Below are 24838 nucleotides of genomic sequence, written 5' to 3' on the forward strand. Positions count from 1 at the left end.
CTATCCAAAGTCCTGAGTTAGGCTTGCAAGTTCAAATATTTGACAGAAAACCTGTACTATAAACTGGGGGCATGGAGTTTAAAAGATGATGTCATTTAGGTTGTATGAAAGATGATTCTGAGTTGCATTATGGGAAATGGAGGTTTCTGAAGCTTGACTCATACTAGGCACTAAAAGTCAGGATGTGTCAGTCTTTGCTGCTTTGATTTGGACTATTAGAGAGCAGTTAGGCTTGATGTTGTGATCTGTAGTGCTGATCTGTGTCAGCCTTGCAGGACCTGAGAGACCATCAAATCTACTAATGGAGGTAAGCTATATAAGGGCACACAAATCCAGTCACGCACACACAGTGAAATGTGTATTTCAACACTTCAAACAAGCACTTTCTATATTTCTGAGGATTATGCTAATCCGCTTCCCTGCATTCCCCATCCACTTTTAGTGAGAGTGTGTGTGTGTGTGTGTGTGTGTGCGCCTGTGTCTGAAGGGGGAAAAAAAACGTTTGAAACTGTCCACAGAAAGGCTCTGAAATAAAATCATGAAACATTTCTCTTTACACAACAGATTTTATTTTTGGTATGCTAAATGCTGTTTGGATTTTTTAACAGATTGAAAAGTAGCTGTCTAGTACAAGGAAGTAAATGTCTCATGTTAAGCACGATTTATGTGTCTTCATCCTTACACGCAATGAGCTACAGTATGTTGTTGTGGTAGTATGCTTTTTCATACTCCTACTTACATGTGACAAGAAAAAACAATATTTCGACAAAGAAATGAAGGCTATTGTGACAAAAAAGTTCGGTTTGAACTTGTGCAAAATCACAATGAGAAACTCATCACAGTATGGGACGCTTGAAAAAAGACAACACATAAACTGTATACATGTTTGTACACACACTCACACAGTACATATAGTACACTCACTCACAGAAATACAGAGACAAGAGGAGGCACTAGACACAGTCATCTGAATATACATTCATAAAGTGCCCATTCATACACATATGGGCTATGTACATTACATAGTAGAATCTGCTATTTAATCATAAAAGTGCTTCAGAATAAAATTAGAAACTGGTTAGGTTTTATAGTAGGAAACTGACAAGAACAGAGAGGACACAGACACCCAGTTTCAATACAAGCTGCATATATATCTGTACATGGACGTAACCTCCTGCCATGTAAATGATTTTAAGATTTTGTTGAGGAATGAGGAGGCACCCTGTAACCCATACTACTACACTTTAGTTCACATGTACACTCGATGAAAAGCCCCTGAATTACAGCTGGCTACTGGCTGAGAATGTGTTCTACAGAAAAGCTATGGGAATACATACAGAGCTGATTACTGGTCTTAAATGAGTTCTATTACATGTCTTTATTTAAATTACATTTTTAAAAACTCACTTCCTCTGCTGATGAAGACCATGTTATACGACTGCAAGTTCCAGAGCAAAAGCTAAAAAGTGGACTTTGAGTTATTTTGTCAAACTATTTTAAATGTTCTTAAAACTGGCAGATAAAAATCAAGCACATTTTTCCCAGGCCTGTGGGGAAAAGGAGAATACAAGAGGGCACAAGAATGAGGAGTGTTCATATCAACTATAAATATACTGTATCAGCAGACTCAATGATAGGCTGAATATAAAGTTTTAAAAGAGATCCACAAAGTGCCATTCCTTATAAATATTTCAAACATTAATGTGGCTTGGTAAAATATGTACATACACAATATGTACAAACTCCTGGTTATGAGGTCACAGGTCAGGTGGTGTGCTACCTGAAGGTTTTGATGTTCACACCTGAGCTGGTGCAGTGGATCACCCTGGAGGTTTCAGCAGGTTGGATTTGGGTTCAATGAGCTGTTTGTGTGTGTGTGTGTGTGTGTGTGTGTGTGTGTGTGTGTGTGTGCGTGCGTGCGTGCGTGCGTGCGTGCGTGTGTGTAATTCAGGATGTCTGCAAGTTAATTGTTTAAGCTAATTCAGAACTTTTAGAGATCATTTTCTTTATTCAAATATAAGAAAGGTTTGAATCCTTCTGTAAATGTGAACATGGAAATGGTAGACCTATGAAAATATAGGTCTCAATTTGATTTTAAAATGCTTATTCCTGATATTAGGAACATTTGAAGAGTCAGAGTTTGTGGACACCAGCAGACACCAGGTGCTCGTGTATGTCTTTTTTTTTTACCTTATGTGAACGTCTGTAGTGCTGTTTAACAATCAATGCCTAGTCACTCTGCTTCCCTAAAGCATCTCTTGTCCGACTATGTGACAGTGTAGAGTTCTTCTTTGCTGCTCTGACAGAGCGTGTACCCACAAACCCGGGGTCTCCAGCTCCAGCTCCAGCTCCAGCTCCAGCCCCTGGTCCAGCCGAACGCCTCCCTGTTCTTCTCCTTGGGTGGCAGCAGGAACACCACGCAGCTGGCCACCAGGATGTGCCACAGCGAATGCGTGTAGTAGTAGTTGTCTTCCGTCTCGGCAAAAATGTACAAGCATACACCGATCAGGGCGCAGATTGCCCCGGGGATCAGGTAAAAGGCCCAGCGTTTCCAAGAAGGCGGGTAACAATGTCGGCGCCGCACCCCTTGGTATACCTGTGAGCGACAGATTCAGCAAACTTCAGCAAAGTGTGAATTTTATCAACAAGAGAATCAGCAGCAGTTTCCTGTCAGATAGCGTTTTATAGACTTCCCGTTGTGTCGTGCTGTATCTCTTACCCAGGCAGCGACCATGAACAGTATGGCACAGAGGACGGGGCCCAACAGGTTCCACAGACCTTTACGGTCCAGCTGCATTGACATGGCTATCAGCAGAGCCCCGAGCATAAACAGAGTCTACACAGGGTATTAGGAAAAATACAATATTAAACAAACATTAGCACTTAAAACATCAAAATAATGTGATAATAGTGTTAAATAGGCAATAGTCAACGTCTTACATATTTGAATGCGTCTCTGATGCGAGCCATGCACAGGATGGTGACCCAGATGGAACAGACTGACCCCAGGAAGTCACAGTATTGTAGGGTATCGTAGTCCATGATGCATAGTACGGCTATACCTGGCTGGTCACATGCATGGTAGAACTAGAATATGAAAAGAAGAAAGAAACAACATGGAAATTCACTCTGACTATTACAAAACTGTCCCCTGCTCCAGTCAGCAGAAGTAGGAATTAACTCACATTCTATAAGCTTGTCTTGCACACAGTTACATATTAAAGATATACATAGATATAAATGTTTTCATAGTGACCAATCTACCATATGTATAACAAAATCTGTTTATTATGGATATATTGCTTATAAAGTAATAAAGGTTGCATTTTGTGTTATTTGGTCTGGATGAATCTTAATTTTTACCTGAAGATAACTTATACCGAAGGCTATGCCTAATAACTCTATTACTAGCAATACAAAGATAGGTGGCCTGCTCACAAAGTTTCTCAAATTCCAGCTAAACAATATCTTAAAATATGTTTCTTAAAACAGAGCGAGAAATACACAATGCAGTGATCCATATTTGATCAGCGCTGCCTAGTTGCTCTGAGTTTCATGAGTCTGGTCCATTGCTCTGGATGGACTGCAGAGTGGACGGAACTGGATAGACCTACAATCAATCAGCACAGGGAAACATACGACTTTTCAAATATGGACCAGTGATGCTGAACGGAAGGTTGGCCAGACTCCATCTTCCTCTCAAAACCACACTGATAAATATGATAAATTATAATAATAAAAGTACTACTTTAGTTCATTATTATTAGCTGGTCATAAAAGCCTATACCATCTCAATATGCTATTGTGTTACATAGAATGAGGCTGTAACTGAAACTGTGGCTGGGAGCCTTCACAGCCTTGTGAGGACGATCAGCCTTTCTTGACGTCACATGGGCTCATTGAAAGCACGAAGATCAGAGAAAACACTGGCTAGGCTTGAGCTCTGAAGTGTTCAGTGTATGTGTGTTTCTGCATGTGTGTTACCGTGGAGAAGAACATTGTGAAGAGGTAGACGGAGGCCTCAGTGATGTAGTAGCGTTTGATGGCCACCACAATGGCAGGCAGAAAGAACAGGTTACTGAGCGTGAGCAGCAGAGTGGCTGTCAACTGGCGACGGTACGACTGAGCTGTCGAGTCATCAGTGCAGCCCCAACCACTCCGGCCTGCGCGCGCACACACACGCACACACACACAAACACAAACACAGGGATGCTACATATTATTTTAGCTCAAGTAAAAGGCAGTGAGGCTGGGCTTTACGCTTTAGTTCACATTGAAGCTAAGAGTTGAGTTAAGTAAAAGCATTCTCACAAATATAGAAGTATCTTTGTGTGTGTGTGTGTGTGTGTGTGTGTGTGTGTGTGTTGGTGTGTGTGTGTCTGTCGTACCAGCCTTGCAGACGCACGCAGCATACAGGTAGCTGTAGGATCTCAGTAGTCTACATTCACCGTATGTCCCACAGTCCTCTACACAGGCACTGATAAACACCTCTGGGACCACAGACACCAATGATGTATTACCACATTCACTGCTGCAAGACAAACACACACATTTAAATATTAAAAAAACACCCAAAAACAATGAACAAGAGAGAAATAGCTCATCAAACTCCAGGTCTGAGACTTCTAAACGTGAATAAAAGATTTGCGCTTTAATTTCCTGTCATTAGATACTCTCTTAAGATTCTGAAAAAAATATGGATTTGTGTTTTAATTAAAAATGTCTAAATATGAAAAATGCGTAACACACTGTAGCGTTACATAAAACGATATTTGCACGATTACCTGTTACATGTGAGCTGCAGGGTGAGGTACCATGTTGTTGACTGAGGGAAAGGCAGCCTGACAACCGCTTTAGGAACACTGACATTCACCTCAACGCCATACCCTCCAAACAAAGCTGCAGACACACACAGAAAGTGTTTCCTCATAGCTGTCGGACGCATAGTCATAGTGAAGTTGGAACTTATCCCAATCTGCAGTCGGCCTTATTTCATAAACTAGAACTGGCGTAGTATGCCTGCATGACAATATTTGTACACAGCACACAGGAAACATTTTGTATCAAAAACCCAACCTATCTGGGTCAGTCAGCTTATGTGTGCGCTATTCTGGCTTCATGTTGACTGAATGAATAATTTGAGTTACCTGTGCGACAGGGTTGAGAGTGGTTGAGTTCAAGGACTGGAGCCCAGGGAGAGAGACAGGCCACCACCCTGCTGCTGTTGCCCACGGTTGCATTAGTCTGCAAACACACACACGTAGAACACGTTAAAATAGTTTGACTAAAGTAAAACAGCACACAGAACACTGTGTGTGTGTGTTGTGATTCAGTGGTACTCACAGTGTTGAGTGTGAGCTGTAGGTTGAGCGTACCACCAGTAGCTTGTGTGTGCAGGGGGTATGTGAGCATGGTGGGGTGTGTATTTGTCACGCTGACGTTAGGGCCGTTGACGGGGTTGAACCGGAGTGACAGAACGTCCACCTCCTCATAGAGCACAGGGATGCTCCATATACACGCCGACGCCAACAGCGGTGGTAACAGTGACGATCTGTTGCCAAAGGCGACTGCGTCTTCAACCACAGAGCTGTTGCCGGCTGATGAGTTGGTGTAGCTGCTGTTGCCACGGAGCTTGTTGATGTCATCATCTGCTGCGAGGCCAACACTTTTTGGCTTACATCCCACTGAGGCAGACAAATGCAGAATAGAAAACAAATTCCACACACAGGTATTGGATCAGAACAGAGATATAATGTGTGAAACTTATGCTTAATGTAAGTGGCTGTATGTTGCTGTGTTCACCTGTGTAGTTTGAGACGATACTAAAGCTAACAGTACGGTTGTCTTGGCTGCTCTCCACGACAACTCGTAACCAGGTGTGCCAAGGTGGGTTAGAAAGAGCTGCAGAGCAACTGATCCCTGAGCAGTTCACTGTTACTGGGCCATGCTGCAGAGAGGCGGAGCCGAGCCTGAGGACCAGAGAACAGTTTGCACCGTCTACACCTTCCCCTGTCGAACAGTCCGCCACGGAGACAAAGAGAGACGAGGCAAACTCTGGAACATACAACCTAAGACAGACACAAATACATTAATAATACATATATATATATATATATATAGACACATATAGCACAGGATAAAGAATGGGACCACAGTAAATAAAACACAGGCACTTCTTACTTAAGGCGTGCAGGTCTGTCAGGGTCTGCGGTCTGTTGGAGGAATTTGCCCTGCTGTAAAATGGGTGTATCCACTGCTCTCCTGATTGACAGCTGAGGCTGGAAAAAGTACGAGCAGGACGGAAAGCCCTAATAGATAAAGACAAAAACATTTATTTATATATAATTCTCTTCAAAAAATCATGCAAACCCTGTCTAGCACCTTTCATACACCCAGTTTAAAGTGTTTAACAGGGTACAAACAAACTAATTAGAGTAATAAGTCAGAAGTTAGATAAACAGTTAATCAATGGGGGACTAATGCTAACAAGAAATACAAACATACAGATATTAGAACAAAGTGTGAGGCCAGCAATTAATAAATGTGGTTACACAACGAGCTTCAATTCTGCAATAGCAGAACAAAAGCCAAGAAAAAGAAGAAGCAGAGGAATGTGGTTTAGCTACTTTAGATAAGTTTCCGGTGAAACAAGTTGGGCTAAAAGAGATTTTTTTTAAGCAGAGCATGATTTGAATACTTCCACTTTATCCTGGCGTATCAATGCTAAACCAATATCTTATTCTAACAAATCTTTCTTGAAAATGGTCTTCATGAAAATTGCAGCAGTTTTAATGAGCACAGTGTTTGTGTGCAGTAACAGTTTAGTTTAACGTCAAAAACAATACCACAAAGCACGTACAGTATAACGCTCTATACAAACCTTCTGCTCTATGCGCCCATCATCTTCAGGCAAGTGGGCAGCCACGTACCATTCACCGGGAGCAGGATTGGAGAGGTTAAAGGTTGTGGAGCTGTGTGATGTCACCGGTAAGATCAGAGACTGACAGGGGCTCCATAGTGTTGCATTGGGAAACGCTGACCCTATTGGGTTTATAACTGGAGGGGCGCCCCATCGAATATGGCTACAAAAGATAAAGAGACATAAGTTAGAAAGAAAAAGTATTGGCAGAGAACTAGGCAGAGAAGCTGGTTGAGCGGAGGACAACGAGACATAAAGAAGAGTCAGGAATGAAGAAGAATAAAATAAATAGCAGGGATGTTTTCATGATGCAGAACTTAGTCAATCTTACATGGTGACGTTGTGCTGCCCACAGTTGAAGTTGTGGCCCTTGGTGACAGAGAACAGCCAGCGAGCGATGGCAGTTTCCTCTGGTATATGGAACCTCTGAAGCCTCACGTTGCCATACCAACCGTACTTGGACAACTTCTGAGCTGGTTTGGACGAGAGCTCTGATACAAACGTCACCTGTCCATCTGTGGGATACATGACTTTATTATATGACAGTGCTTTTCTATTGAGTGTGGTAAAGTTAGACTCACACAGACATTGTTCTCTCAATGTATCTCATGCATCTAGGATTGTCCTGAAACTAAACATGCAGAAATGCCATGCCCTTTGTTTTTCCTTTCTTCCTAACATGAGGCGATAACAGAGAAGGAGACATTAAGGAAATTACACATTGTGCTAGAGCTGTGCTGATCTAAGCTGCTGTATGTGTTTGAAGATGACATGAATAAACACAAACACTCCACTGACTTTTCCCAAGTTAAATAACAATCTAGCAGTAAAGTGCTGTGTATATTCATCCTGTCACCTCCATACTGATCACAGGGCTGTCCACAATATCTCTTCAACAATGTGAATGGACGTGTAGGAGCGGTGTGAGGCAGTCGTACAGTTCACAAGCTCTCTGGTAGTCAGGTAAACTAACGTTAGCATGTCGAGACAGTTAGCCCACATGCTAACTGCAGCTCCCTCCGACCTCGTCCCCTTTAGCTACAAGCGCTTACCGTCTCCTAATGTCCGAGCTGTCAGGGCGACGACAAGGAGACAACGTAGAAAACAAAACTCCATGTTTCCTTTAGAAGTGTCTGAACCATTACACCGCCCTTTATCCACCTGTAATGTCACACAACTCTGGCGTTATCTACCGCCGAGGAGAAGTCATTCCACCTGCACAGCACTTCCTGAGCGCTTTGTAAATACATGACGTCATGAAAGTCGTCTGGTGCTGCCTTTGCGGTCTGTCGGAAATGTCACACGCGAGCGACCTATTAGTAACGAGCACGGCGTTTTATTCATAATTTGTGTCATTTCATTATTATTATTATTTTTATTTTTAATTAAAGCATCACAAACATCAACTGCCTGTGTGTGTTCATTATAATGTTAATAGTACACGCTTGTCGCTGATGACACGCTGTCATGATTAGGGCTTCTTAAAATTTAAGGGCATTGTAAATGTAAAACATGTAAACATTCATTCAACACATTCGTACCTCTCTGTTGGTTTGAAAGACAAAATAAGGCATCTATTGCAGTGTTGTTTATTACTAACAGGTATTTAGGCTCATCATTGCATGACAATTTAAGCAGAACAATGGCAGCATCTTTAAAACCCTCACAGGTTCACTATTGCATTATATGCACAATTGTGAAAGACTTCAGAGACAGACAATATACAAGAAATAAGCACAAAAAATTATTGACTGCCATTCTTGTCTTATAAACTAAACAAGACAGTCAAATGAAATTGAGAGCAATCAAATGAAAAAAAGAAAGAAAGCCCACTGATTAAAAAAAAATCTCTAAAATTCAAGTCCCCATTGTGTAAAACATTTATCAGACAAGGACATAATATTTCTACATATCTTTTCATATTTGTGATATCTTGCATTTTTTATAAAAAAATGAATCTTTTGGGATTCCTAAGATACACAGCTAAATGAAAAGAAGTGCACATCCAAGTGTCCATCTTAAACAAAAGCACAGACAAAGTGAGTCTGAGACTAAGAGACAATTACACCTTCATCTTCAAGCATCATTCATCAATCATCCATCAGCGTCAAAGTGCATTTTAAATCACTGCATTACTGGCAGGTAGCTGTTGAACTACAAACTAAAGATCATGAATCTAAATTGTGCTCATAGAACATCATAGAAACGTCACATCGTCCTGTGACTCCACCCAGCTCCACTGAGCATCATAGCCCAGCAAAAATGTCTCTCTACTGGGAGCGTGCTCTTCCTTTTCCATCACATTGGTCTGAGAGGCTCCTAAACCTTCCTCAGTTTGGTTCTCTGTTTGTGTCTCCTCTGACCGATTAGTGAGAGCAAAACTACCAGAATCCACTTCTCTTCTTGCCCTATTTGATCTGAGGAGGGCTCTTCTAATGGTGTCAGCACCGGCTTTGATGTGTTTTAATGGAGCTACATCCGAGTTCTGTGGTTGTGTCTTTGGTAAATTGACACTAACCAAACTGCTGGCTGATTCCTGACCGTGCCTGCCATATTGGGAATGAGGGATTTCAAAGTTGAAGGTGGAAGGACAAGACTGTCTTGCTTCAGTAGACTCGGGGCTCCGCGTGTTAAAGTAGCTCTTGTGGTTTGAATCACCGGGATCAGTGGAGTGTGGTTGGTATGGGTGATCTGCCAGTTCCTCACCAGTGGTTTCAGTCAAATCCTGAGTTGGACTCAGGTTCTCTCTGGGGGAGTAGAAACAGTAGAAATATTGAGCCACTTATGAAGCTTGAGCCCTGAAACTAAAAATCTACATCCAGCATGATAAGAAGTTCTCAGTTCAAGTTCTGTTTTCACAGCAGTTTGTATGAAAAGTCATGTATTCTTCAGAAAACACTGATGAAAATGTCAAACATGGTAACTCTATGTGAAATAACACTTTTTTGGTTGAATTTAGAATTATTTTTATGTCTTATCTGGATATATTTTGTCGTATTGCATACAGTACCATTTGCAATGCCTGGTAAAAATGAAGACTCAACTCCACTACAACAATATTTTACTTAAGGTAAAAGTAAGACTGGTATTACTTTGTTCAATGCAATTTTTCATACATATAATCTGATATTAGTTTGTATAAAAATGAAAACAGGTTCCTGTACGTGCTGTACCTGCAGGGGGACATCGAGGGCCCGTGCTCCTCCACAGTCACCAGGCTGCTCAGGCTGCCTGTCAAGCTGCCGCCATGGCTAACTAGGGTATTCTGCTCCTCCATCAGCCAACGCATGGTCTCGATCCCCTCGTGCACGGCCACCAGCTGGCGAAGAATCCGCACATCTGCAGAACGCAGCCACCTCTGCATGAAAAGTGAAAAAGTTAGCATGAAGCAGGCGTAAACAAGAGAACTGGTGTGTGTGCACTGCAGGTATATGTAGGGGCGAGAGCTGAGAGAGGTGTGTGTGTTCACTGTAGCACTGGGGCCCCCAAGACACAACTCTATCTGTCCCCCCCATTAGTGACGTCCCTGCTTGTGTGCTCATTTTCAGAATACATGAAGCAGAAGAAATGAGCTAAAGAACAGAGAGGAATGAGGGAGGAGTGAGGTGGCAGAGAATGAGCAGAGGAATCCAGTCAGAATGTGTCAAAGGACTGGAGGTAAATGAGAGAGAGGCCAGGTGAGGGGTGTGGAGGAGAGACAGGTGACAGGTGAGTGTCATTACACATAAAGCTGAGCAGGAGCAAAATGGAACTCGGTGGTTTTGACATTTTGAGAAAATCATGTGATCAGAATAAACAGCAGTGATGGCTGGAACAGGTTGTGCAAGTTGTGTCATTTCAAATATGGAAACATGCGCAGGTACATGCAGGCGCACCACACGCACACCACCACAAACTCACGCTGAATCATTACAAAACAGAGAGGAAACTGTAACACACATAAATACACAGTGTCTGTAATATGATATTTCCATGCTGGGAATACAGAGAGACGCTTTCTTTACCATCTCTTGCTTTAGGTTGCTGATTTTGTCGGAGAAGCTTTCGCTGAGCGCAGAGCTGCGTTCTTCCCTGTCGACCACATCAGACCTCCAACCATCTTCGCAGTCCGCAGCATCCCTCATCCAAATCAGAAGACTTTCTGGTGTTTTCCTGCCAACTTTGTTTTCCAGTTCTCTTAGATCTGGGAAGGGGTCGTTGAGGGTTTCCTCTGTCATCCCACCGCACTGTAATTACCTCCAAGTATTTCGGTCGGTGGCTTTAGACTGGAGAAGAGCTTGTGCGTAAAAGTCACTTCACCTTTCCAGCTTCCACTGCGTGATGTTAGACCCACAGCAGCTGGGAAAATCACACACTCACAAATCTCCCACACTTTTCAACTGGCAACAAAGTCCACACGTTATATTCCTGAACACTCCACAATAAACCATGATCTCGACTGACAAACCTGCCACAGAAGCGCACAACAAGCCATGAAAACGCTGGAAGTGTGAGCTCATCTGTCCTGCTGACTGCAGCCTGTCACCATTCACTCTACAGAGGTATTGCTGGTATGTGGCCCAGAACGTGATGCTGGAAAGTGGAAGTGCTCTTTGTGTAGCCTTCAAACAATGGTGGGAGTTTCATACCAGCAGTCACATGGAGAGGCTTCAGAGACACCTGTGATCTTTATTACTTTGATTAGAGTTTAATTTGCAATGTTTTAACACATATTATTTGTTAATTTAGGCTATTTATGACCTATGTTTTATCATGTAGCCTATCAAAAATATTACATCAGAATGGAGCTGATATAAAATAATGTTGGCTGCAGGGATATGGGATGAACTCCTGGGATGAACTCCTATTGCCGCTGTAATCATAAGATAAGATAAGATAGGATGCAGACATGTCAAATCCATGACCACATAATGTAATAATGTTGTAATTGTAGTGGACATAACATGACTACCTTTTGTAAAAAATAACTCTGATTCTTATACCCTGCTGTAGCATCTTATTACCAGAATACTCCCAAACAACAAACCAAATGAATGAACACATAAACACAAACATAAGTGACTGAATGAGAAATTTGACATATGAACACATCTGCATTTTAAATATACAAATGATATAGCCTATCTAGCTACAATGTATAATTTAAGCATAATTCAATTCATACACACATGTTATGTTGAAATGTTCGTGTAAAAGAGCAAGCAAAATGTCTAAATAAAAAAAGACTGCTAACAACCTGCGTTGGTTCCAAAAGTCCACTGTATGTACTGAATGAAATGTAGGGAAGATTTATGTTTTAAAATGTTAAACATTAACAAGTAGATATGCAGCCTACTTGTTCAAATAAATGTAGTTCTTTATGAAAAAGAAAGAATTAAGAATAGTGATATTAAGTGGACAGACTATATTTTAGATATATAGATTCAAGTGCTGGCTACTGTCTATGGTTCAATAATCAATATGCAGTATGCCATATGAGTGTTGTAAACTAATGTACAGATTACATGGAGCACTTTGCAGTGTGGAAGTTCTTAATACTTTCCAAAGAGAAAAAACAGGTCTGTGCAGTTGCACAGCACAGCCTACTTTTAGACACAGAGACGAGCCAAATAAGCAGTGACGAAGCTAACATCTGCCACACACTCAAATAGATGATTTATTTTTATTCATCTGTCATCTTGCCCCATATTGGTGCCTTTCAAAACCAGGGCAACAGTTATGGGAGCTTCCTGCCTCCTCATGTTTGAGGTTACGGCCTGCTAAGTGTGTTGTTAGTGAGTGTGTGATACACATTGATGAAGCAGCAGCAGCCAGAAAAAAGATAAAGAATGCATGACAGAAAATAAATTTAAGATGCCTCCCCAGCTTACAGAAAACTAACCTGAAAACTCAGAAGAAAAAGTTATTCTTTTTTATAATTTATTACTTTTATGTGCAAAGAAAAAGTTAGACAATGGGAGGCAGCTTTGTGACTGTGGGAGAAAACTCTCAGGAAGGTTTTACCACTGGCTGCTGTTAGAGGGAGACAAACACTGCTGCATCCAATACAGACCTGTGAAGAAACTGTCAGCAGCCAGGAAGCTCCAACATTGCCAACTGTTTAATAAGGGAGGTAAAAATACATAATAAGGTAAAAATACATTATGTAAATATACATAACTATGCAATGAACATACCATTAACATGAGTAGATGTATGCCTCACACAAACATACACACAAATGCAGTTACTGTTCAAAACCCTTAAACAGGTTAAAAGAGCTCGCTGAAAAATTACTGTTGGGAAAATGTTCAAGAACACACAAAATATGTATGTAAATATATATTTGCCAACATATAAAAACGTATCAACAAATACATATAGCAACACAAATACAAAGTACATACATGGGTAGTACCATGTTTTAAAGAATGAATCATGATCTCACACGGGTGATTTAAAAGGTGACATTTTACTAGCCTATAGCCTTACCTCCCTCAGTGGGTTGCTGCACACTTTAGAGGCTCATAAAGTTCAGTCACCTTTACTCTTAAATCTCAGCAGTGCAACAGAATCCCCTGGTTGGTTTGACTGGAGCTGCTCTGTGGAAGCCAGTATAACGCTGTAGTTATGGTGGGCAGTTCCCAGGTAGGATTGTGTTGAAATATGTATGTATGTGTATGCTGTTGTAGATTAGTTCCCACATGTAAATTGTATCTCTGAACATTACCACTTTTACAGGAATTGTTAAAATTTCAACAAAACAATCTCACCACAAAGTCCATTCAGTAGCTGCTCTCGAACTTTTGATTCATTTTACTGTGCACTTTAAGTACACGTGGGCTCAAAAAATTAACATGTGGGGGTCAGATATGAGCCTGAAACAAGTGAATAGGAGTCACTTCATACATCATTAATAATGACAAATAATTGCTGTTTGTCATATTCTAAACTGAAATATCAACAGTCTGTTAGAAGCTGTTGTTTTTTACAGGGTTTAAATGAAACCCGAAAATGCTTCTGTATTATCCACTAAAACGAGTTATCAAAGGTATACAGACAAATTCAGTAACAGAGCCAAGAACCTGTGGAGAGATGAGATACATTTGATTTGAGATAATAATGAATGTTGGAACACACAGAAAGATCTGATCCAGCTAGTTGCTGTATTGCTACAGCAGCTGATGATGCTCTTGATTTAAAAGCTTTAAATTGATTTCCATTTCCCTCTAATGGAAGTAACATGAAGCATTAATATTCCCTCCACATAAGCTGTCTGTTGCAACATGAATGTCTTTTTGAGGGAGGGGAAATCTGCTCAGCAGGCCACGCTCTCTGACTTTTGGTCAATACATGCAGCTTCTTTTGACGTGATCTGGTAATTGATGTGTTTTGGAGAATCAGCTCACGAGAACTCAAAGAGCTTGTTTCCTATGAAACGGTCTGTAGATGGCAGCAGACATTCAACATTTTTAAGCGCCTGGGTATTTTATGACATTCTCAGAGGTTGAACAATCTAGCTCGATTTTTGCACCTCTGGGAACACATTCATTAGGTCTGTTTTGTTAAGACTACGGATCAAGTGTCACAGATGAGGCACACAGCAACCCTGAAAACTGAGCCTGAGTCAACACTCTGAGGTCATCTCATCTACGTAGGAATCATAAAAAATATGTTTTCTGTAATTTTATAGGAGCGTCTCGGCCATTAATTGTCCACATTTCTTGACAAATACACTCGCCTACTGCGAACACGTTCCATGATTTCATCAGAGAGACACACAATACTGAAAGCAAATTTATCATACTTGACACAACATTCTTGTAATTTCTTGGAGTGAAAAACCAAGTTGGAATGAACAGTGGATGAAAAATCAGGTTACTGCAACCCCGAGGGGCGGGGGGGCTGTAAAATATTACCCACGTATAAGCAAGTGTTTTTTAGAGCAGCTCAGAGTGACCCCTGGGGTCAGCGTTACAGGACGTAGAGGGTAAGCATAAAAATGTTTCACACAGAAAGAATTATGTTTTTTACGAGTCAGGGCCTCTGACTTCCAGTTTTAGGGAAATCATAAACTTACACAAACATTAAAAAATGGTAAGAGTGTGTATGTCATAGAAAGGCCAGCATTATGAGCAGATAAGATTTTACGGCATCTGTCAGTGCAATTAAGTGTGATTTACCATGAATCATAAAGAGGATGTTTATTAGGGGAGTTGCCCTAAATTTTTTGCCAAACCACCTGAAACGTGAAGAGCCAAGTAGTGAACCACATTCACTGATGTGGACTGAATTCATCCTGAAGTCTCTTACACACAGAGAACAAGTGAATGGGAAAAGAGGACTAGATATTTTAACATCCTCGCGGTGTAGCCCAATTCCCCAGTGAATAAGCCTGAAGTGTGTGCATGTGTGTTTGTTTGCATTGAGTCAAGGGTCAGAAAAACAGCATAACAACTGAGGCCACTAGACCAGGAAAGCCCCCAGGTTCACATGGTCTGTGGAAGGTCCTTACATTCAAACAAAGCTAAATTAGGGAGTGTTGTCAGAACTGTCAGAGATGATGTCGGAGATGACTTTAAAGGAATAATTTAACATTTTGGAAAATACGCTTACAGGTAAAACTTTAATTAATAGCCCAGGCTTTTATTTGCTTCAATCTCTGAAATCACCCTGCCTTTATTTGGAACAGGCCTCTATATCAGACAGGCCTTTAATCCTTTTAAAAAATAATTTTAAAGCAATTTCAAAATCAAAGTTGTTGTCAGGTAACTGTCAAAACACAAGAATCCTGATTGTCAGGAGATTATAGACTAATTAAAAAATTAGGAATATTATATTCATTTAACATGTTACACACTGGACTGTCGCTTCACCAATCTCATATATCAAACAAAACACACCCCTTTTTTTTTTATATAGCACGAATTTAACAAACACAAGGTTTCCAAAGTGCTGCACAAAAGATATACAGAATAAATAGATAACACAATCGAAGATACACAATAAAAGATAAAAGCAATAAGATAAAATAAAATAAAATAAGTAAAATAAATAACAGAAATAAATAAAAGCAACTAAGATAAAAATATGCATGTATACACATAGAATAACACTCTACATGGTATCAAAAGCCGAAGAAAGAGGTGGGTTTTAAGAGTTTTAAATGAGAAAGGGGGTTTATAGAAAGTTGCAAAGTTTTGGAGCTGGCAAACGCTGTTTTCTGAGCTTAAGCCTAGCTTTAGGCACTGAATCAGGAGCAGCTGGTCAGCTGACCTGAAAAAAGGGGGGGGGAGGGGGGGGCCAGTAGCTCGAGAGGTGAAGGGGCGGCCATTCAAAGCTTTAAAAGCAAATAAGAATTTTAAAATGAATCCTAAAATGGAACGGGCAACCAGTGGAGTGAAGCAAAAATAGGTAAAATGTGCCCTTCCTTCCGGGGCCCCTTTAAAAAAAAGGCAAAAAAAATTTTTAAAAAATAAAAAAAAAAAAAAAAAACCCCCCCCCCCCCCACAAAAAAAAAAAAAAAAAAAAAACCAACACAAAAAAAAAAAATAAAAAAAAAAAAAAAAAAAAAAAAAAAAAAAACAAAAAAAAAAAAAAAAAAAAAAAAAAAAAAAAAACTCTATATAAGACAGGATTCTGTGCTGTGCAATGTTTTAAAACGGGTTGGAAAGTCTCAAGAATATTGTGTTCATTTAAAAAGTGAATAACAATCTTCTCTAAGATTTTGAGAAAAAGGAATTTGGATATAGGCCTGGAAATTTGACTATAGTTTAGGTTTTTTTACATGGCCCACAATCTCTGCACAAACAGCAGTCGGTTAGGTGTCAACACAGCAGAGCAGGGGACAAACACTGAAGGATCGAAGCAGGAGGTGAAATAAGTGCTCTGGTGAAGTGACTTTATCGATGAAGTAGTGAAGAAAGTTCTCACACACAGCGGGGGGGGCCCCAAATCCAATTTTTGGAAAAAAAAAAAAAAAAAAAAAAAAAAAAAAAAAAACACAAGGGTTCACAGTTTAAAAGAACAATATCAAAAAATAATTTTTTTTAGCCTCTTTTTACGATTGGTAAAAACGCCAACAATCCCTCAGTTTTTTTTTTTTCTAAGTTGGTAATCCTTTCTTTCACTTCTGGTTTTTTCCTTTAAACAAAACTCTTATTTTGATTTTTGTTGTCTTTTGTTTTAAAGAGAAGCAATATTTTTTTGGCAGTTTGAAATTTAAAGAAAAAAAAAAAAATAAAGCCTTTTAAAAATTCAAAAAAAAAAGGGGAAAAAAACACAATAATCTGAGACTGGAGATATTTTCAAGTGGGTTAATAACTCACACTGATTAACTGTGTGACAGCTAATGAACAAAAATATTATAAAACAAGATCAAGTGTATTATATTGCACGAGATTAAAAGGTCAATAATGTTTAAAAAGTCGCGGAGGGTTTTCAGGGCAACACACATGAATATTAAAATCTCCAACAATAAGGACCCGGTCATATTTGGGCATAATATCTGCCAAGACACAGAAAAGTCTGTTAAAAAGTCCCTGTTGTATTTGGGAGGCCGGTAAACAGCACACAGCACCGGTGGAAAGCCCCAGCTCAAACAAACTGGTTCAAACTGGTGGGTGACAGCGATAACTGTTTACATTTAAAGTCACTTTTATTTAAAACCCGTCGCCATTCCCCCTCCCCATATGTTCTGGTTAAGTCTGCAACATATTTTTGTGTAATGATCATATAGATTACATTCAACATAAAACTGTTAGAAGTATGATAAGTAAATGTAAGATCAGATATTAACATACAGGCACCCTGTTTTAGCTGCTTAGCTTACATACAATGAAAGCGTGTTTACATCCATACTACCGACATATTTAAGATTTGTGAAAAAGAGGCTAAGGATTAAAAGAGAAACAGTTAGTTAATAACTCCTGCTGCTCATGAATGTTTAGTTAGGAGATCATGCTGCTCTGTGCATCTGTTTCCATTTAGGAACCTACAGAGAGATTAAATGAGTGTGGAAAAGTAATGGATCTCATATGTATGGAGAGGCCCATTTACATCCTGTAATTGTGTTGTGTTTATTCAAACCATGACATAAAGCACAGATCCTGGAGCTGAGAAGACACATAAATACAGTGTTTACAGTGCGTGAGAGGCATACCAAGAAGTCCATGAATATCCACTGAAAGGCAAATATTAAAATGCATCAACTTCTAAAGTGCATATTACAATGTCACATTGAGGCAAAACATATACAGAGATGCACATTGTGTGAATGCACTCAGGCAGGCTTTTTTTTTTTAAATAACAGATAGTCCATGTTGTCTGACTGCAGGGTCATCAATAGATTCCGGCGGCATCAATCTTTGTTTTTTTAAACAGATGGCGGCGGCACCAAAGAGCTTGTGCTGTGCCTGATCGAATGCTTGATAGGAAAGCCCAGCGGAGCCTGTGTCAGAGGCCACAGGGGCCAGTAGATTCTAAGCACATTAACATTCCTGAATAAATAACCCCAGGGAATGTTATTGTGGAGACATTAAACAGGATTTTCCTCCCAGAGCCCAGGAGAACGGCCAGGCATCACTCTGGCGTCTCCATTGCCCCGGGTTAGGAAGAGCTAAAGAACCCTCTGCCAAAAAGAAGAGCTTTTTAAAGCCCTTATATCCTCTCCTTCCTTAAAAAAAATTTTAATCTCCAAGAATTGCAGCAAATTGCACCATTCTGGTGATTCTGGGTTAATGGCTTTCCTGGTGCTGCCTCATTTCTCATCTTCACTTAGATACTGTTCATCTTTATATCAGTGTGCATTCTAACACATCCGACCAATAGTGACAGTGTCAAGCACAAAACCCCACACTTTAAGTTAGATTTTATATCTTTTTTAAAACTTTCCAAATAGGTTAATACTGCTATCTTGACTACACTATGGTTTCACGTTGTATATCATGCAACATGTGGTTGTAATAATAGACTTTATAGAAGGCCCAGAGGAGATGAAAAGGTTAAGTATAGTCAAGTCAAGTCAAATGTATTTATATAGCCCAATATCACAAATCACAAATTTACCTCAAGGGACTTTACAATCTGTACAGCGTATAAAACGCTCCATCCTTAGACCTTCGATTTGGGTATTAAAGTATAGAAGCACAGTGAGGGTTTTCCAAAAAGCACCTGATGGAAGCTTTGCTAAACTATGTGGCATTTCCCACTTCCCCCAAACTTCCAACTACATTTAAGATCTTATCTTGCGTTTAATTGAATTCTTTAAAGATCAAGTGTTTCCAGGCAATTCTGTTACTCACATACATTGTGTTCACATTGTGACATTTTGGATATGTCACTGACTTCACCATCAGACCTCTCCATTCTTTCATGGCATATTGCACATGCTGGACACATTAATATGTGTTCCGGTACACTGTGCTAAAATAAGTCCCCGGTTTGCATTGTTTCCCTTTAAGTCCAACATGTATGGGGAATATTTCATAGGTGCTCACAGTTTAATGCATCTTGTAGTAAATTATACACTCAGTTTATTAGGTACACCTAGCACTAATGCAGCCTAATACAACAGCCCTGCAATAAATCCTACCTCAACAACAAAGAGTGCTGTACCACTGCTACATTACAGCCTGAAAGTTCTGACATGCAGATTTAATTATTACTCATTATACAAATTTACTAAAATACATTCACCAATCTTGTCTCTTTCCATTTCATTAAATAAAAAGTTAAAAACTATAATAGATTCTGAGGATTCCACTTCATCTTTTCCAAATTTTTGCCCCCACACTGAAAGGATTTATATAAAAAAGTACCATATATTTGAATTTAGACTTTTTACTATGTATAAATACCTATCTAGTACTATACTTATGCTGATATATAACTGCGAAATACACACTTGCTGTATAGGTTCCACAGAATATCATTAACACAGTTTTTCTTGTGAACCCTTTAGGTTCCCAGTATTTACAATAATACTTATGATTAGTAGGCACAGATATATTTGTTTGATTTCTTATTCATACAACAAATTGCAGGCGGTCTTATAATGTCTTATAAAGAGCCAGGCTAGCTGTTCCCCTCATCCCAATTATTGCTGAAACGGTTTTAGAGTGTGGAATCAAATGTATGATTATTGTGAGGATTTAGTTTGTGGTGAAGATTAATTGTATTGTGTTATAGACTTATTAATATGAATGTGGTGGATCATCATTGATATCGACTGTTACTACACAACTCAGACTGCATCATTGAATGGTCATCAACAGATCAGACATATCAATATCCTGTAGTGTCCATAGGAACATGTCAATACGCAATCAATATAGAAACTACATATAATTATATAAGCAGTAATCAATACTACTACTGATATTCGTGTAGTCAGAATAAAGCAGGTTACACTGATAGATGAACAGCAGAAATATTGAGCTCTAAATCAATATTGATACCACAGGGAGAAAATGTGAGTGTTTCAATCACTGCAGCATCTCATTTTAAGAATATCCATCAATGTCCCTTCCTCTTCTTTTAAAAGCAACAACCTGCATTCATTGATTTATTTTGGCCATTGTGGGCGTATTGCAACAAGTTGTAAATACAATATTGAAGATGTAAAGGTGACCATGCTAACCGATTTACACATCTTACAGACACAGAGCAACATTAGCCTTCATCTGGAGTCCTGTTTGTGTCACACTGACGGATATTAAGAAAACAAGATTACTGAGAGTGGTAAGACCAAAACAATTAGCTGAAAGACCGCTATAGCTGCTAGAGCCGTGTTTGGTTTTCTCCCTTCAGGGCTACTGTAGAAATACGGCAGTATGGTGGCGCCGTGGAAAACGGCTCATATATGTAAAATCACTCGAAAATAAGAATCACTAGGTTTCTGTTATGAGCCGTTTTTATCTACAAACGCCACAGATCACCTTCCATGGGGTTCGCCATGTTGAACGGCTGTGTTTCTACAGTAGCCCAGGAGGGACAAACCAAACACTGGCTGTAGATATGCATTTCACAGCCAGCACAGTTTCTCCTTCATGCTTGGAAGGGTGAAGTGACAGAGTTGCGATCTGCAACTACACTGGACCTTTAAATCAGTTCTCTATGATTCAGATATCATGTTAACAATGTGAGTCAACAGCTGGTGCTTTAACTGTTGCCAAGTCAGCATTCAGAGTGTGACCACATCATCTTATTATGAAATAATAAAATTATATATTATGAAAGTTAATTTGATTAGTCAAAATCATGTGTCTTTTAGCACAACAACAATACTTAACAAGACCAAGCAATCACACTGAACTACGGTTCTTCAGTCTCCTGGCAACTGGGTTGTTGGATTTCTAATTCTGCTCTATAATCACCATTAAATGACCTGTTAAACAGCTAACTAGTGGATCTAAATGGAATGCTACACAATTAAATCCCCCTGCAATTTAATAGCTCTACTTTCACTCAAAAAGGCTGTTATTGCCAAATCCTTGACGACCTCTCCCCCTCACTCCCTCTGTGCATGTTGTGGAGTTGGAGACGCCTGGGAAGGAGGTAGAGCCCACTGAGAGGATTCCTCTGGATCAACCTGTAGCTCTGTTATAGTGCAGCTTGGAGTTAGCTAGATACGAGCAGAGTGCACCCTTTGCCTCCCCCGGTGAATCATACATTCCTAATGTTGGAGGTCAACACTGGGGAGGACTACAGCTACAGACACATTGATGATTGCGTGAAAAATAGCTGTACTTGATTGGGTGATTTTTCTCATGAAGGTGCGCGAAGGCTTTCTGTAAGTGATCTTTCTCCAGAGACGTGTATTCATTGCCCAAAAGGTCACAACCAAGCGCCTGCCGAGTGACATGAGTAAGGTCTCTCTGGCCAGGTGCCAAAGGAAATACAGGTTTCAGGGAATGAGTGTGGTACCTGAGATTGAAAGTTATTCACACGGGGAGAGTTATACCCCGTCTTCCTCTTTCCTGCTTTTTTTCTGGTCTCAATTCTTCTGTCCTGTCCTCATGCTTCCCCATCTGCTGTTTCTCTGGTTACTGGCTAAAAACACGTGAGGCCCTATAGAGGGTTCTGGGATTTCATTTACCTCCATTACACAGTACATACAAAACACTTAAATCTTTGATAACATTATCATTTGAAGGCCTGAGGAAAACAAACCCTCCTCTACACACTGACATGTTACCTCACTGGTGATAGCAACGAGCACGACCAACCTTCTTCCACCTCCTCGTCACAGATACTAAACATGTGGCATAAGAAGATAAAGAGCCTCACTGGTGAGATGTTGCTGTGCTGTCAGTAAATGGCTGCCAGTGCCAGGTGAGCATATGGAGAGCATCAGAACATGCTGCTCGCAATGTTTGATGAAGTCAATGTTTGTGTTCCGTCAGCAGTATATTCTTCTTGGCCTCTTTCCCATGGGACTCCTTCAGACACATATGGAGGTAATTTGTTCAAATTCTTCAGCAGAGAAAGAAATAAGAGTGGGGGGAAATGGCACTGGGATTTTGGGGTTGGAAATCAGTTTGAGAGGTTGGGTCTGGGTGGAGTATACATCTTTGGGGGTACAAGGAATTAGGGGTTTCTGTGGGAAATGGCTTTCATGAGCTTCAAGTTAACATTCTAGTATATGTTTAGAGATGTTATGGTAGTTGCTACATGACAGTGGCATCAAATAGAGAACAATCCAAAAAGTCTCAAGCCCCCAGAGCCTTCAGTGTTCATTAGTCCCCAAAATAATTGTTGGATAAAACCAACAGCACACTGATTGAACATTATGTTTGACCTCAGCATGTCACTAGAGAAAAGGTCACTTGTGGAATTACCACATTTACAAGGGATCTTCCCCTGGTGTGCATGACTGGGTTCAGCAGATGTCACGGCAATAAATCTTTTGCATTATGTAACATTATGTTATTTTTGTACAAGAGGAAATTTACAAATTTCATGAGGCTTTATCTTCAAGGAACCATGAATAGTCATAATAAAATAAAATAATCCAAATCAAAATTTGGTATCTTGTTGTGTTTCAAATTTCGCCAGATAATTGTGCCGGAGGAAAGCTAATGATGGGCCAAAGAATGGGTTCATCAACTGGAGAGCCTGGATGAGCCAGTCTTGGTCATCATTTATCCTCTGTGGTTCACAAATTTGTTGGGAAATCTAGTCATTGTTTTTCTGGATACTTTGTCTTGAAACAAAAATTGTTAAAATAGCAAGGTGGGTACATTTTCAAGAGTTATTAATGGGGAAGGTAAAAAGTTTGGCTGCAGAAGGTTCCTACAAAAAGAGGAAACTATGATGTAAGACTGGCCAAAAGGAAAAGCCACAAGATCAGCCAACTAAAAGGTTCTGTCCCCTGGGAACCACGAATAACCATGATAAAAGTCTGGCTAGCTCATGGAGTGTCCAAAATGAAAAAGATTCATCCGTTGTAGCGCATGAATGTGCCAATTCATTCTGAAGCCTTAGTCATCCTTTGTCCTTTGGGGTTCAAACTCAGCAGAATTTCTTTGGAAAATCCAGAAATGTGTTTTTCTGAATACCTTGTCTTAAAATAAAATCCATCAAGGGAAAATGACTTGACCTTGACCTGTTGCATGAGCCCTCATGGTGGTCATTAGGAAGAATGCTATTTCCAAGAAGTTGTTGTTGAGATATTGTGCAATGGGACAAATCATTTGTGACTGACCAATAGGCTGGCCACCATCAGCATCCTTGGACGCGGTCGCCAGCATTAAAAGTAGCTATAAAGAAGGAATGGCTTTGATCTTCCATGGCAAACACTTCAAGGGAAGTCCCACATGAGATGGATGGCTGACATATTTATGGTGAGTGGGAAAACCTCCAGGACGGAGCTAAACTGTCAACAAAACGTTGCGGCATTATAATCCAAACACTAATCACACTTTACCCTCTGTGTACATTTGACTGTTTCAGACTCAGACTCCCGGTCAGGGTAGCCCTGTCTCCCTATCAGCTGTGAGAAAGGTTGTGATGGCAGAGATCTGGCCTCCCTCTTGATGTTTACATTCTCCAGACACAGGGGGAGGATGGAGAGAGAGAGAGAGAGAGAGAGAGAGAGAGAGAGAGAGAGAGAGAGACAGAATTACTTACAGCTGCAATGCTGCAACCCAAAGTCCTCCAAGGCCGAGGGCTTCTGGGCACGGACACAACATATTATGACTAACATTAGGGTTTAAAGTAGTTTTTTTGAGGGGCATTTTGGTGTATTGTGTGTGGATGAATGAGGGGCAGATAAAGGAGACTTACATAACATGTTAAACGCAGGCTGTCTTCACCTTGGTTTTGTTTCAGTTCACTCAAACAGCTCTTGTAAACAACTAGTGTGTAGGGATTAAAGATGTGGTGTATTTCTGTGTATACACTGTGTGTTTCAGGCTGATAATGAAAGTCCTGGAAACTGATTGTGTGCCACGAGCCAAGTTAAGAAAAACTCTCGCAAAGTCAGAGAGCTTGGCATGGCTCAAAAGCCGAGGTCTCCTGGGGAGCCAGCCATCATCAACGTGTTCTGTGAATAAGAAAAACATGCCCAGTGGAATGAGGTCACTTATCAGCCAGGGCATTTGAAGGGTGTGCCTCGCTTCCTCTCAGCATCCCTCCATCTGTCAGGGAGAGGACAAATGACCTCAGCAACTACTGCCAATAATGTCATGTGGCGTCAGCCTCTATGACACGCTTTAAGTTGACCAAAGGAGCAGACAGGCCAAACTTTACGAAGTCCAGCCTTCCTAGAAGAATGAACCAGGTCAGATTTAAGCTCTTGCTTCCAACTCCTTTAACGCAAGTGAGTTTTTACAGAAAGTACAAACTGATTATTGCTGTTTTTCTTTAATAGCGAGACCAAACAAGCCACAGGAGCAACCCGAAAACAGCTCTCACACTGTAAACTCAAAGATACCCTCT

At 40.3% G+C, this 24838-nt stretch overlaps 2 protein-coding genes across 2 annotated transcripts; both read right to left on the reverse strand.

Annotated features, from left to right (window-relative positions):
* Nucleotides 1-546: 546 nt before the first annotated feature.
* pgap6 (post-glycosylphosphatidylinositol attachment to proteins 6) lies at nucleotides 547-8166 on the reverse strand. The gene is made up of 13 exons (XM_051398797.1): nucleotides 7972-8166; nucleotides 7251-7434; nucleotides 6881-7082; nucleotides 6181-6308; nucleotides 5803-6068; nucleotides 5344-5684; nucleotides 5148-5244; nucleotides 4785-4899; nucleotides 4389-4531; nucleotides 3985-4163; nucleotides 2941-3087; nucleotides 2720-2836; nucleotides 547-2596 (listed from the first exon to the last, which is right to left on the reverse strand). The coding sequence occupies exons 1-13, from the start codon at nucleotides 8033-8035 to the stop codon at nucleotides 2267-2269; spliced, it is 2313 nt and encodes a 770-aa protein (XP_051254757.1). The 5' UTR covers nucleotides 8036-8166; the 3' UTR covers nucleotides 547-2266.
* A 326-nt stretch (nucleotides 8167-8492) lies between these two features.
* Nucleotides 8493-11637, reverse strand: LOC127368654 (leucine rich adaptor protein 1-like). The gene is made up of 3 exons (XM_051409705.1): nucleotides 10924-11637; nucleotides 10093-10277; nucleotides 8493-9666 (listed from the first exon to the last, which is right to left on the reverse strand). The coding sequence occupies exons 1-3, from the start codon at nucleotides 11134-11136 to the stop codon at nucleotides 9117-9119; spliced, it is 948 nt and encodes a 315-aa protein (XP_051265665.1). The 5' UTR covers nucleotides 11137-11637; the 3' UTR covers nucleotides 8493-9116.
* Nucleotides 11638-24838: the final 13201 nt, after the last annotated feature.

Source organism: Dicentrarchus labrax, unplaced genomic scaffold (assembly GCF_905237075.1).
Source record: "Dicentrarchus labrax unplaced genomic scaffold, dlabrax2021, whole genome shotgun sequence".
Taxonomy (NCBI): Eukaryota; Metazoa; Chordata; class Actinopteri; family Moronidae; genus Dicentrarchus; species Dicentrarchus labrax.